This window comes from Zootoca vivipara, chromosome 4 (genome assembly GCF_963506605.1).
Source record: "Zootoca vivipara chromosome 4, rZooViv1.1, whole genome shotgun sequence".
In the NCBI taxonomy this organism is placed as follows: Eukaryota; Metazoa; Chordata; class Lepidosauria; order Squamata; family Lacertidae; genus Zootoca; species Zootoca vivipara.
This window is the reverse complement of record NC_083279.1, coordinates 82,420,443-82,435,892: the sequence shown is the minus strand read 5'-3', so window position 1 is coordinate 82,435,892 and position 15,450 is coordinate 82,420,443. Positions and strand designations below refer to the sequence as shown.

The window sequence follows — 15,450 nt, the reverse complement described above, 5'->3', positions numbered from 1 at the left end:
ACAGGAGCAGGGAAGCAATTTCACCCCAAGGGGTAGATTGGAATGTGGCCAATCTTCCATGGGTAGTTGGGGCGAAAAGCAGAATAAAAATCCAAATAAATGAATAAAATAAACAGGCACACACATAGAGAGAGAGAGAGAAAGAGGCAGGCAGGCAGACAAGTATACATACACACATTCAGAAAGCCAGAGATCCCTTTCCCTAATCTTTGCTCTCCAAGAGCAAGCAGAGTCTTTTCTCTGGTTTCAGCACTACAGTCTCCCATAGAATGAAGGTAAATGAAATGCTGCTTGCACTTTAAGAGTAAAGGCATTTGCATCCTCCTCCTCCACACTCCTGGAGTAGGAATATGTGCAAATGTTGCCTTCTACTCCCAAATAACAGCCCAAGGCTTACCGGTATCTCTGAGCTTGGCACTGTTGGGCAGAGTGCTAAAATTCGGGATAAGACTCTGCTTGCACTTTGGGCTCTTGGTGGTGCTTGGTGCCAGGAGTACCGACTTGAATACATAATTGATCATATGATGCACGCCATTTGAATGGCAATGCCTATCAACTCGGGGGGGGGGGGCGTGAGTCAAATAGTTTATGGGGGAGGCAAAGGGACTCGGCCCCTAGGAGTTGGTTGCTATGCTTGGTGCTAAGATTCCTTCAAATCTTACCGCATGGTGCTTGGATCAGAAAAAATAGATCTTTGTGCCTGAGATGGCTGATGATTGGCAAGTGGGTGTGATTTTTTCAAAGCAACCTCTTGGGACAAATTGAGAGGCTGGTGGGCCTGGCTAGATCAATGGGCTAAAGATATCACACTACGGCTCTAGGATGGTACCCTCTTTAACTTCGCATTGGCCTCCTATCCAAAACGAATTCATGCAGGCTTAAGGAATTGAGATCAGGCAAGGACAAAGCTCCAAAAGGTACACACAACTCTTTTGTTAAGATTTATTGTTGGTTAAGTTTCATGCCAACAAACCATTAGATCACAGGCAGCTGTGTTGTAGCAGGATGAAGCCCAGGTGATTCAGTCGCAGCAGAAGAACTTGACATCATTAAGTGCTGTGCTATCAACTAGAGCTGAAGCCTCCACCTTTGTTTGGATCCCGCAGATGGCACCAGTGGTGCAGCGCTTGCTCCATGGGCCGTAAGTACCAAAGTTGGTGGACTTGCCCTCCAGTCTAGTCCCATCTGTACAGCCGAACTGGATGTTGTTGGCTGCTGTATCATCAAGTATCAATTGTGGGCCTTCCACTCTTAGATCAAAGGAGATCAGGAGACCCCTGCGGCATTCCTGAATCTTTGTCCACTCTCCCAACCTGCAAGAAGAAAAGAAAAGAAAAGAAAAGAAAAGAAAAGAAAAGAAAAGAAAAGAAAAGAAAAGAAAAGAAAAGAGACAACGTGGTAATGTCTGCCTCTCTGGAAATAAGATCCAAATTGGAATGAATTGCTTTCCACACGAAAGTCAAGAGGGCAGTTGCCTCCTTAGATTTTTTAAAGGCGTCTTTTGTAGACTTCATCAGTTATACCGTGTTTCTCACATTTTAAGACACGTCTTATATTTAATTTTACTCAAGAAAACAAGCCTATGGCTTATTTTTGGGGGGTGTCTTATTCGGGGGCTGATTTTTTATATGGATTTTACAGATGCTGTACAACTGGCTGTGTTTATTTCTCTATTTAGAAATCACGTTTCTCTCTCTCAGGACTGATTAGCCAGATGCTGCCAGAAATCACAATTGGCTTTATCAAATAGCTGTTAAGTACTTTCCTTGAACTATTTAAAATTTTAAAAGATGATGCTGTTAAGGTGCTACACCCAATATGCCAGCAAGTTTGGAAAACTCAGCAATGGCCAGAGGATTGGAGAAGATCAGTCTACATCCCAATTCCAAAGAAGGGCAGTGCCAAAGAATGCTCCAACTACCGCACAATTGCGCTCATTTCACACGCTAGCAAGGTTATGCTTAAAATTCTACAAGGCAGGCTTAGGCAGTATGTGGACCGAGAACTCCCAGAAGTGCAAGCTGGATTTCGAAAGGGCAGAGGAACCAGAGACCAAATAGCAAACATGCGCTGGATTATGGAGAAAGCTAGAGAGTTCCAGAAAAACGTCTACTTCTGCTTCATTGACTATGCAAAAGCCTTTGACTGTGTCGACCACAGCAAACTATGGCAAGTTCTTAAAGAAATGGGAGTGCCTGATCACCTCATCTGTCTCCTGAGAAATCTCTATGTGGGACAAGAAGCTACAGTTAGAACTGGATATGGAACAACTGATTGGTTCAAAATTGGGAAAGGAGTACGACAAGGTTGTATATTGTCTCCCTGCTTATTTAACTTATATGCAGAATTCATCATGCGAAAGGCTGGACTAGATGAATCCCAAGCCGGAATTAAGATTGCCGGAAGAAATATCAACAACCTCAGATATGCAGATGACACAACCTTGATGGCAGAAAGCGAGGAGGAATTAAAGAACCTTTTAATGAGGGTGAAAGAGGAGAGCGCAAAATATGGTCTGAAGCTCAACATCAAAAAAACCAAGATCATGGCCACTGGTCCCATCACCTCCTGGCAAATAGAAGGGGAAGAAATGGAGGCAGTGAGAGATTTTACCTTCTTGGGCTCCTTGATCACTGCAGATGGTGACAGCAGTCACGAAATTAAAAGACGCCTGCTTCTTGGGAGAAAAGCAATGACAAACCTAGACAGCATCTTAAAAAGCAGAGACATCACCTTGCCCACAAAGGTCCGTATAGTTAAAGCTATGGTTTTTCCAGTAGTGATGTATGGAAGTGAGAGCTGGACCATAAAGAAGGCTGATCGCCGAAGAATTGATGCTTTTGAATTATGGTGCTGGAGGAGACTCTTGAGAGTCCCATGGACTGCAAGAAGATCAAACCTATCCATTCTTAAGGAAATCAGCCCTGAGTGCTCCCTGGAAGGACAGATCGTGAAGCTGAGGCTCCAATACTTTGGCCACCTCATGAGAAGAGAAGAATCCTTGGAAAAGACCCTGATGTTGGGAAAGATTGAGGGCACTAGGAGAAGGGGACGTCAGAGGACAAGATGGTTGGACAGTATTCTCGAAGCTACCAACATGAGTTTGACCAAACTGCGGGAGGCAGTGGAAGACAGGAGTGCCTGGCGTGCTATGGTCCATGGGGTCACGAAGAGTCGGACACGACTAAACGACTAAACAACAACAACAACAACAACTTTCCTTTGATGCCCAGATCTCATGGCTACAATAAGGTTTCTACCTTTCAGGACAAAGGCAAGGTGATAATAGGAAGTTGTCTTTATCTATCTCCTTAATCTCCTCTTTCATATGCATAACCTTTGAAGCCTAGGAATGCAAGTTGTCTGGGTCTCTCGGCAAAACGAGACGGGAGGGGATGTCAGTTTTTAAAAAACCACCCGCGTGTCTGCGAGAGCTCGCCACTTTCCTACCGTAGCTGCAGTTTGCCTGCCTCGCTCTCTGTCTCGGACATCAAGAGGAAATCAACAGGCAACTCATGGCTGGGCACATACCGGAAGAATGGAAGGGGGAAAAGATGAGGGGAAGCGAGAGGTGGGCTGTGTGTGTGTGAGAGAGAGAGAGGGGGGGGGCACAGGGGGAGAAAAAGGGACGCGCACAGGGGGAGAAAAAAGAGACACGCACAGGGGGAGAAAAGGAGACGCGCACAGGGGGAGAGAAATAGACGCACACAGGGGGAGAGAAATAGACGCGCACAGGGGGAGAAAAAGAGACGCGCACAGGGGGAGAAAAAAGAGATGCGCACAGGGGGAGAAAAGGAGACGCGCACAGGGGGAGAGAAAGAGACGCGCACAGGGGGAGAGAAATAGACGCGCACAGGGGGAGAGAAATAGACGCGCACAGGGGGAGAGAAATAGACGTGCACAGGGGGAGAGAAATAGACGCGCACAGGGGGAGAGAAAGAGACACGCACAGGGGACGCGCACAGGAGGAGAGAAAGAGACGAGCACAGGGGGAGAGAAATAGACGTGCACATGGGGAGAGAAATAGACGCGCACAGGGGGAGAGAAATAGACGCGCACAGGGGACGCGCACAGGGGGAGAGAAAGAGACGCGCACAGGGGGAGAGAAATAGACGCGCACAGGGGGAGAGAAATAGACGCGCACAGGGGGAGAGAAATAGACGTGCACAGGGGGAGAGAAAGAGACGCGCACAGGAGGAGAGAAAGAGACGAGCACAGGGGGAGAGAAATAGACGTGCACATGGGGAGAGAAATAGACGCGCACAGGGGGAGAGAAAGAGACGCGCACAGGGGACGCGCACAGGGGGAGAGAAAGAGACGCGCACAGGGGGAGAGAAAGAAACGCGCACAGGGGGAGAGAAATAGACGCGCACAGGGGGAGAGAAATAGACGCGCACAGGGGACGCGCACAGGGGGAGAGAAAGAGACGCGCACAGGGGGAGAGAAAGAAACGCGCACAGGGGGAGAGAAATAGACGCGCACAGGGGGAGAGAAATAGACGCGCACAGGGGGAGAGAAATAGACGCGCACAGGGGGAGAGAAATAGACGCGCACAGGGGGAGAGAAAGAGACGCGCACAGGGGGAGAGAAATAGACGTGCACATGGGGAGAGAAATAGACGCGCACAGGGGGAGAGAAATAGACGCGCACAGGGGACGCGCACAGGGGGAGAGAAAGAGACGCGCACAGGGGGAGAGAAAGAAACGCGCACAGGGGGAGAGAAATAGACGCGCACAGGGGGAGAGAAATAGACGCGCACAGGGGGAGAGAAATAGACGCGCACAGGGGGAGAGAAATAGACGCGCACAGGGGGAGAGAAATAGACGCGCACAGGGGGAGAGAAATAGACGCGCACAGGGGACGCGCACAGGGGGAGAGAAATAGACGCGCACAGGGGGAGAGAAATAGACGCGCACAGGGGGAGAGAAAGAAACGCGCACAGGGGGAGGGAAATAGACGCGCACAGGGGGAGAGAAATAGACGTGCACAGGGGGAGAGAAATAGACGCGCACAGGGGGAGAGAAAGAGACGCACACGGAGGTCATTCATGAGGCAGCGTCTTTAATCGCTCCTCTTTTCTTCTTCGTGCCTTCCTCTCCTCTCCACCGCAAATGCCACTTTTGTCCTCTTCACCAAGTAGAGCTCACATACGGTAGCACTACGGCTTATTTTCGGGGTATGTCTTATATTTTTTCAACACATGAAAATCGTGCCATGCCTTATTTTATAGGCACGTCTTAAAATGTGAGAAACACGGTAGTATGTCTCCCAAACCTCAACTTCTCAGAAGGGCTGTGTGTTGTGACCCCTGGATTAGGTGGATTTGCCCTGTGCCACCCAGGGGTCACCCACACCACACCCTCCCAATCTGCCCCTGAAACAATCTAGGGATGGAGCTAAAGAATCTTTAACAGGGTTTTAAACCCTAATATTCTGTTAAGAATGGGGTTTTTTTTTAAGGTCAGGGTGCATCAGTGCTATGCAGGATTTACTCCCCTGCCTAACAGATATTAAGCAGAACGACCTGATTCTGTGTGGTGCTACTGCTCCCTCATGAAGTCCAGTGACCAGCACCAACCCAGAATGGGATCCACTCACTTAAGTGGTAGTGACTCTCCTGCAAGAAAGCCACTGGCAAAGCAGCACCTGCACCCCACAGGATCAAGGTCTCTGCTAAACAGCTGCTGAGTGGAGGCATTGATCTTTTAGGCCAGTTCCTCTGGCAGGAAGGAGAGCTTCAGTATTGTGCCTACTTTCTCTCAGGAATGCACAGCCACTGGTAAAGGTAGGTCTTGGCCTTTTCATACAGCTTTTTTGCTCAGCCTGCCTCTCCTTCCTGCCTGAGGTCCTGACCCCTAACAGTCACAGATATTCATGAGGACCAGACAGAGAAGTTAGGGGACCACATTTGACCCCTGGACTTGAGGTTCCCCACTCTCAGGATAGATGGTGGTTTCCTCTTGCTCTCTCTTTCCTTGGGATGTGTGGTCCTCAGGAAGAAACTCTGCTTTTCCTGACCTTTGAACTCTGTTGTTGCAGTCTCTTTCCTCTTTGTTATGTGGGGCTTGGGTCCCTCTAAAATTCGGAAGGCAACCTAGAGTTGGTATCCTTAGACTCCGAGAGCTAAGAATGAGGCTGAGAGACCCTGGCCTGACTTTATCCTGCCCTGGTACTGAAGTATAATAGATTTCAGCCAGCCCCACACACCATCACTTTCCAAACAAAAAAGAAAAAAATCAAGAAGATGCTCACGGTCCAACGGTAGATTCTACAGCTGCACCTTTATTGCAATGGAGACGGATGCCATTGAGGGAAGTATCGTCTTTATTCTTACCTTGTTTTTCCTGTACCTGGTGGAAAAGAGAGAAAGAGACTGCAATAAAGCTGTTTTTGCAAGCTATGACTCTGTTTTATATTCTTAATTGAAAAATAAGAAGTACAAAATTACAAGTGTACAGAGTAAGACCAGACACAAAATTAAAGAAACAAGAAATAGTACCCATGTAGAAAACAAAACAGAAAAAAGAGGTGTTGTATGTTACAAAAGGGGGGTTGTTATTGTAGTTAACGGAACTTGGACTCTGACAACACTCACATTCAGACTGCAGTTATCTGTTCATAATACGTGGAAGAGTATTTTTAAAAAGAAAATATCAAAACAGAGCTAGTGATTTGTCTGGAATAGAGAAAACATGTAGGAACAACTCAGTTGGATTTAATAAGAGGGAAAGCAAACTAAAGAGGAAAATAATAGTAAGGGAAGCGATATATTGGCGATTGGAAGCCAATTTTAATCTGATATGAATGGATTTTATGGAGATAGGCCCATGTGTTAAGATCTGATTTGGGGATAATTTTCTTTTTTGTTATGTTATGTTATGTTATGTTATGTTTTATGTTATGTTATGTTATGTTATGTTATGTTATGTTATGTTATGTTATGTTATGTTATGTTATGTTATGTTATGTTATGTTATACTATGTTTGTTTAAGTTGATCTTGTATATTATTTGTAGTTTGATTGATTTAATTTATTCAGATCAACCTGATTTGTTTATTTATGTTGATTAATTTATGTTGGGTGGCTTAAATACGTAGTTATGTTATTTATGTTACTTATGTTATGCTATATTATTTAAGTTGCTAAGTTATCTTATGTTATTACGTTACTTTAATTTTCCCTGGTGTATGTATACCTTTTTTAAATTTTCTAATAAAGTCTATTTAAAAAAAATTTTTTTTAAAAAAAAACATAATTACAGGCCCTACTTGTGTACAAGTATTACTGGTTATGGATTAAGGTTTACATTCCCAGCTCCATCAAAAGACAGTAGCTTTGTGGTGCAACCAGTCCAATGGCCCAAAGAAAGCAAACTGAATAGGGAAAATTTGATCTTGATAATGACTGGCTAAGGCACCCTCCATCCCTCTCTTATGTCTTCATATTCAACAGAAGGTTTCCTCCAGTTTGTGAAGTTAGGGATGCCATATTATTTCAAGAAGTAAAATCTGGACACAAATAGTTGTTGAGCTTTTGGGGGGGGGGGAATGGTTGAAATACTGGACATGTCAGGGAAAATCTGGACGTATGGCAACCCTCCTAGAAAGCACCAGAACTGACCTGGTTGCTTCCACACTAACAGTTTACAGTGGTACCTCGGGTTAATAACTTAATTCTTTTTGTAGGTCCGTTCTTAACCTGAAACTGTTCTTAACCTGAGGTAGCCTCCCGCTGCCACCACGCCACTGCTGCCCTATTTCTGTTCTCATCCTGAAGCAAAGTTATTAACCCGAGGTACTATTTCTGGGTTAGCGGAGTCTGTAACCTTCGGCATCTGTAACCCGAGGTATCACTGTAGTCTGTTTTTGCCAGTTGGACGCTCACTTTTCAGGGAGAGAAACCTGGTTTAAAGACTGTCTCAAGGCAAATCTTTAAAAATGTAGTATAAACACTGACAACTGGGAAACACTGGCTTGCGAGCACTCTAGTTGGAGAACAGCCTTTACCAAAGGGGCCATGGGCTTTGAAGACATTCGATCTCAGGACTCAGGGCAGAAACATAGTAAGAGGAAGGCACGCTTGGCAAATCCACACCGTGATCAACTTCTGACTGGAAACCAATGTCCCCACTGTGGAAGGACGTGTGGATCCAGAATTGGCCTCCACAGTCATCTACGGAACCATTGTTATAACCGTGTTTATGGAAGACAATCTTATTCGGCTATGAGTGATCGCCGAAGAAGAAGAATTGCCAGCTCATTGCACTCCAAACTTTTCTGTATCCTGGTAGTTTTCTTTTATGTAAAATCCAATTCACTCTAAGTGTGGATTGACAAAGAGGCATGGAGACATTTTAGAGCTATTACCTCTAAATCTTTAAGCATGGCAGTCAACATTTCAAAGCACCTTGGAGGCAGCAATATACAGGCAATGGGTTCAGAAATAAAGATGGGGAGAGAGAGAGAGAGAGAGAGAGAGAGAGAGAATTATTGCGACTACTCATTGGGAACAGGATATCAAAAAGAAGATATAGATAAGCCTTTACCTTCAATGAGAATCCGTATGCATATCCTGAAGGACAGAATTCAATTTTCCCCCATTCTCCCCACTTCCCGCCATTGGGCACCGTGAGGACTGAATAATAGCTTCGATCACGTGCCTCACAGAGGTGGTAGGTGAGAAACAGGAAGACCATAGCACTGGTAGAGAGATCCATGGAAGGTGGACTGCACCAGATCGAGCTGCAAGAACTGAGTGGAAGAATAACAGCCTTGAGAATTTATTCCCCATAAATTTTTGTTCTCTCTCCTCTGCTCAAAATCTTCCTGAATCTTGTGTTTCCCCCTGAAGGGAAGTGTGATCACTTCTGGTTGATGAGTAAAATCAATTAATGCCTTTTCCGACTGCACTTCTGGTTTCAATAGACTACTCAGAGTTGCCGGACATTGAGGCTAGATCAATTCCTCAAACAGAAAGGCAAGGCAGGGTGGCAGGAATTGGCTTATGTAAGCTAACTAACTAAAATGTGCAGCTTCCGGTTCCGGTCTGTCTTAGTGGAGGCAGACCCCATGGCAGCGGGAGACTGTTGGCGAAGGAAAAACAAAGATATTTGAGGGTAATTGTCCTTGCAAATGCCCCCCAGGGACAGGGGGCAATAGGCTTCACTCGCAGTTCATCTCAGTACCTGGCTCTCGCTCTGGCATAACAGGGAGGTGCTGAGTGCAAAAGCACTTTGCCTGTTGAAAACCCTCCAATGCCTCCACCAAGAAGCAGAGGTTCTCCTGTTAATTAGAACTTAATTGGACTAAAGTACAGGGGCACTCTAGAAGAGATGAGATCACAAACTGCAGAACAAAACCAACTACAAGGACTTTAAGGGTTAAACTTGAGGGAAGACTTCATCTGGTGCAAAAGATGGTGTGGGGGAGGGGAGCCTAAATCTTCTTTATTTAAAGTTCTCTTCTCTACATTTATGATTCGGCAACCCTCCTCTGAGTGTTAGTTCAAATTGTATATTTGTAAAAGCAAGGTTGGAAGAAATTGGATTAGAGATACGGAATATAACATTAGATGAAACTGTGTGTGTGTAAAAAAGGGGGAAAGGGAGGGAAGATCTATTTTGCAAAATGTTTACGATGGAAACATAGAGCTGACTCTCGAACTGAAGAACTCAAAGAGGACTTGGGATATAATTTAATTGGAAGTGTAATTACTCGTATAACTTCCATTCAAAGGAAGGTTGAAAGGAGTCTGTGAACCTGCCAAGGAACTGTTAGTGTTCATTACTGAGTCATCTGCAGTTCAACAGACCACTCTTCTTCCCAGGCTGAGAGGGAAAATGGTAAAAACAGGTTATTTAATTGGGACAGAGTGACTTTTGCAGCTGTTGTTAAAGTTGCAAAATAACGAAGTACAGGACAGAGAAATAGAGAAATTTCTAGAACAACAATGAGATATCAGTTCTGCCCAAGGCATGATGCATAACAGCGACAACTGGGGGAAAGAAAGACATAAAAGGACAGGAACAAAAACCACGGACAGAATAATTGCCACACAGGAAGAACAAAAATTTATTTACTTATTTATTTATTTATACCCCGCCCATCTGGCTGAGTCTCTCCAGCCACTCTGGGCAGCTACCTATCAAATATTTTAAAAATACAGCATTAAATATTCAAAGCTTCCCTAAACAGGGCTGCCTTCAGATGTCTTTTAAAATTAGGATACCGTATTTTTCACTCCATAAGACGCACTTTTTTCCTCCTAAAAAGTAAGAGGAAATGTCTGTGCATCTTATGCAGCGAATGCAGGGTCCCTGGAGCCGAATTGCGCAGGGCGGGGCAAAAAGCAGATCGTGCTTTTTTCCCTTTTTTTTAGAAAGTGCTAAAGGCTAACAAGAGGGAAAGAGGGTGTTGAAAGCAACCCGCTCAGCAGCGGATTGCAAGAGATCGGGGAGGGAGAAAAGAGACGCTAGCTCCCGCCCCGCCCCACCCTCTTGCCCAGGCCTCCATTGTTGTGTTTCCCCAGCAACATGTGACTGGCTGGTTAGAATATCTGTCTGAAAACTTTAGAAATGGCTCCCTTTCATTTCCTAAAGAAGCTGCAGAACTGTGAGTTGAACCTCATAAAAACAGGATTTTTTAAGCTCAACAACTTTGAGCTGCTCCTCAAAAATGGAGCTTTCCCGCTTTTCAAAAAAGCTGCACAACTGTGAGCTGATCTCCCCAAAACGGCGCTTTCCCCCTTTGCAAAAGAAGCTGCACAACTCTGAGCTGATCCTAAAAAAAAACCAGGGCATTCCCCCTTTCCTCTAAAAATTAGGTGCATCTTTTGGTCAGGTGCGTCTTATGTAGCGAAAAATATGGTAGCTGCTTATTTCCTTGACCTCTCTGATGGAAGGGTGTTCCACAGGGCGGGTTCCGCTACCGAGAAGGCCCTCTGTCTGGTTTCCTGTAACCTCACTTCTCGCAATGAGGGAACCGCCAGAAGGCCCTCGGTGCTGGATCTCAGTGACCGGGCTGAACGATGGGGGTGGAGATGCTCCTTCAGGAATACTGGACTGAGGCCTTTTAGGGCTTTAAAGGTCAACACTAACACTTTGAATTGTGCTCGGAAACGTACTGAGAGCCAATGTAGATATCTCAGGACCGGTGTTATGTGGTCCCGGTGGCCACTCCCAGTCACTAGTCTAGCTGCCGCATTCTGGATTAATTGCAGTTTCCAGGTCACCTTGAAAGGTAGCCCACATAAAGCACATTGCACTAATCCAAGCAGGAGATAACCAGAGCATGCACCACTCTGGTGAGACAGTCTGCGGGCAGGTAGGGTCTCAGCCTGCATACCAGATGGAGCTGGGAAAAAGCTGCCCTGGACACAGAATTAACCTGCGCCTCCATGGACAGCTGAGAGTCCAAAATGACTCCCAGGCTACACACCTGGTCCTTCAGGGGCACAGTTACCCCATTCAGGACCAGGGAGTCCCCAACACCCACCCCCAACATCCCCTGTCCCCCCAAAACAGTACTTCTGTCTTGTCAGGATTCAACCTCAATCCATTAGCTGCCATCCATCTTCCAACCACCTCCAGGCACTCACACAGTGCCTTCACCACCTTCACTGGTTCTGATTTAAAAGAGAGGTAGGGCTGGGTGTCATCTGCATACTGATGAACACCCAGCCCAAACTCCCTGATGATCTCTCCCAGCGGCTTCGTATAGATATTAAAAAGCATGGGGAAAAGAATGGAATACTGAGGCACCCCACAAGTGAGTGCCCAGGGGTCTGAACACTCATCCCCCAACAGCACTTTCTGGACACAGCCCCGGAGAAAGGAGCGGAATCACTGTATAACAGTGCCCCCAGCACCCAGCCCTTCTAGACGGTCCAGAAGGATATTATGGTCAAAGGCCGCTGAGAGATCCAGCAGAACTAGGAAACAGCTCTCACCTTTGTCCTTAGCTTGCCGGAGATCATCGACCAGTGCGACCAAGGCAGTTTCAGTCCCGTGGTGAGGCCTGAATCCTGATTGGAAGGGATCCAAATGGTCCACATCCTCCAGGCATACTTGGAGATGTTCAGCAACCACCCGCTCTATCACCTTGCCCAAGAATGGTAAATTTGAGACTGGGCAATAGTTAGCCATATTGGCCGGGTCTAAATATGTTTTTTTAAGAAGCGGTTTAATGACCGTCTCTTTCAGCGGGTCTGGGAAGGCTCCCTCGCAGAGGGAAGCATTCACCACCCCGCAGAACCCATCGCCCAGCCCTTCTCGGCTCGCTTTTACTAGCCAGGATGGGCAAGGATCAAGGAGACCGGTTTCACTCATCCAAGCAGCCTGTCCACATCCTTGGAGGTAACGGACTGAAATTGATTTCACACAACTTTACCAAACAGAGCTCCAGCACTCTTCCACCCCGGCCCTGCTTCCATGGTGGTGTCTACCTCCTTCCAAATCTGAGCGACTTTATCTGCAAAAAAACTTTGCAAAATCATTGCAGGAGATCTTTACCAGTCCCCGGTGGTAAAGGTGTTCCATTAAATTGCGAACCACCTGAAAGAGTCTCCTGCTACTATTTTCTGCAGATGCAAATAGAGGTGGTGAAGAAAGAAAGTCTTCTTCGCCGTCACCATCGCCACTTGGTGGGATCGATGTTGAGCTCTAGCCCGTGTACGGTCCGATTCAGAGTGAGTTTTCTGCCACTGGCGCTCTAGCCGTCTCAGCGATTGTCATCACCCTCAGCTCCAGGGAAAACCACGGGGCTGTCCGGGCTCCATGCAATCGGAGAGGGCGTTTCGGAGCTAGACAATTATATAATTTGATATTTAAATTATTGATATCAAAAATTGTATTATAAACTGGTATTGTTATGATGAGGCTATTATTGGATTGTAAATGAAAACTAATAATATTATTGAAAAAACTAAAATGTGCATTTCTTACCCAGCCTTTGGCCTTGCTAAAATGTCTCTCCTATGCAAACTCTGAGCATATTTAAATACCCTGAAAACTTGTGTGAAAAGTGGGGTAATACCAAGGGCCTAATACCAAGAACAAGAATACTTGGCTGAAACCCACCCAGATCTACTTCACTCAAGTCTGACAGTTGAGCAGGCTGCATCATTCTGGCTACATTGAAAGCCTTGCCTTTCTTTGCCCTCACTTGGAGTTCTACTTACCGTCTCTCAGCTGCCAATTACTCTGCAGGCAGAAGCAGAGAGTCCATAAACTGAGTGAAGAGACATGACTGTGAACAGGGAATTTAAAGGGTTCAGGACAATGAAATGTAGGAACTCTCTGTCCTGAGCAACGCAACTCCCATGCTCCACTGATCCATCACAGAGCAGAGCAGATGAAGAGGGCTGTGAAGTCTTCCTGGTCCTGTGCTTTCCTCACCTCTCTTACCAGTGGCTACTACAAAGTTCCTGCACAAGCAGAAACCATTTCCCAGGGGGAGTGGAGAGACCTAGCAGAAGGGTGAGGACATCATTTCAAGGCCAAAGACTAGGACCGTACATCTTGCTTTAGAACAGGGTTGGGCAAACTGTCACTCTGGAGCCACATGCGGGTCCTCAGCCTAATGGCCATAAGTCCTCAAGCAGGGAGTTCAGACTTCCAGCAAAAGTGATGTTTCCTTCTCATGGGAAACCACTAGGAATGGAGGAAAGGGGAGAAGGAGGGTGACACTTACAGAAGAGGCTGTCAGAGAGAGAGAAAAGAAGGTGTCTTGTATCTTGATAACTGTGGCTCCACTGTATGTGTGGATTACTTTTCTCAAAGGGAGAGTTACAGTTCTCTCATCAATCTGCTGTTCACAAAACCATTCAGTTGAAGCCATGACAGTTCACCTGATAGAAATGTGATGTAACTTTGTGGTATAGATATGTCCACAGAATACCAGAAGTGCAGAATTTCACCCTCAGCTTCATAGTACCCTTCAGAATTTTACAGGAAGCCTCACACTGTAAGGCCTATTAAAGGTAAAGGTAAAGGGACCCCTGACCGATGACTCTGGGGTTGCGGTGCTCATCTCACTTTACTGACCGAGGGAGCTTCCAGGTCATGTGGCCATCATGATTAAGCCGCTTCAGGCGAACCAGAGCAGTGCACGGAAATGCCGTTTACCTTCCTGCCAGAGCAGTACCTATTTATCTACTTGCACTTTAACGTGCTCTCGAACTGCTATGTTGGCAGGAGCAGGGACCAAGCAACAGAAGCTCACCCCATCGCAGGGATTCGAACCGGCGACCTTCTGATCGCCAAGCCCTTAGGCTCTGTGGTTTAGACCACAGCGCCACCCGCAGTGAGACGTGGAGACCAACCTCCTGTGTTGTGGGTGGGTAAGATTGGTCAGCCACAACACCCAATTGGTAGGTCCCTTGCACCTCATTCTTTCCTTATTGGGGCAGCTAGTACCACTGGGATGCGGTTGGCGCTGTGGGTTAAGCTTAGGGCAGGCATCCCCAAACCCAAGCTAACAGGACCAGTGGTCGGGGAAGATGGGAATTGTAGTCCAAAACATCTGGAAGGCCGAAGTTTGGGGATGCCTGGCTTAGGGCTTGCTGATCAGAAGGTCGGCGGTTTGAATCCCCGCGACGGGGTGAGTTCCCGTTGCTTGGTCCCAGCTCCTGCCAACATAGCAGTTCGAAAGCACGTCAAAGTGCAAGTAGATAAATAGGAACCGCTACAGCGGGAGAGTAAACTACATTTCCGTGTGCTGCTCTGGTTGGCCAGAAGTGGCTTTGTCATGCTGGCCACATGACCTGGAAGCTATATGCCGGCTCTCTCGGCCAATAATGTGAGATGAGCACCGCAACCGGAGTCAGTCACGACTGGACCTAATGGTCAGGCGTCCCTTTACATTTACTACCACTGGGAGGCAGTGGGGTGTAGGGGTTAAGAGCGGTAGACTCGTAATCTTGGGAACTGGGTTCGCGTCTCCACTCCACTCCACCCGCCTCTTCGGGTGTTCACATTGGCTGACCTATGCGGGTGTCCTGGGTCAGCGCTTCCTGCAAGAGTGCAGTGAGCTAGTCGAACCAGAGCCTATGCAACCACTCACTTTCTGTAATCAATAAAGATGTGGCCTAAATTCTGATAAAAACCAAACTAAAATTTGGGTCAAGTGTCAATTTATTTAGCTTTGAGGTCTCTGAGACTGAACACGCAAAACTGGCAAATCCAACTACCAAACCTAACTGCTGAAACTAACTGCTGCTTGAAGGTAAGCATTGAAACAAATTGCTGAACTGTCCATTTCACCCATTGTTTGCTTAAATGAATCATCCAGGCAAATGAGTTTTTATCAGCTTAATCTGATACACTATATCCTTACTGGGCAGGAGGTAGTCTTGTGTCCATTATCCTAGATCTTACTGTTAGATTAACTGCAGTGAGTTATAGGTGGGGTGACTTTGAAAAGAGTACAGAAAGTTCCACATAGGGCAGTGAT

General features: G+C 46.5%; 1 protein-coding gene across 1 annotated transcript; it reads right to left on the bottom strand.

Annotated features, from left to right (window-relative positions):
* Positions 1 to 1,021: 1,021 nt before the first annotated feature.
* On the bottom strand, positions 1,022 to 8,696 carry LOC118077480 (vitelline membrane outer layer protein 1-like). Its single transcript, XM_060274003.1, has 3 exons — positions 8,547 to 8,696; positions 6,253 to 6,350; positions 1,022 to 1,313 (listed from the first exon to the last, which is right to left on the bottom strand). The coding sequence occupies exons 1-3, from the start codon at positions 8,694 to 8,696 to the stop codon at positions 1,022 to 1,024; spliced, it is 540 nt and encodes a 179-aa protein (XP_060129986.1).
* Positions 8,697 to 15,450: the final 6,754 nt, after the last annotated feature.

Bases quoted from the DNA above. Each gene is read 5' to 3' on its own strand.
- LOC118077480 (XM_060274003.1), bottom strand. From the start codon at position 8,696: ATGGTCTTCCTGTTTCTCACCTACCACCTCTGTGAGGCACGTGATCGA. The intron at 6,351-8,546 runs GTAAAGGCTTAT...CTTTTCCACCAG, and splicing joins CATACGGATTCTCATTGAAG to GTACAGGAAAAACAAGGTAA. The intron at 1,314-6,252 runs GTGAGCATCTTC...TTCTTCTTGCAG, and splicing joins GTAGAATCTACCGTTGGACC to GTTGGGAGAGTGGACAAAGA.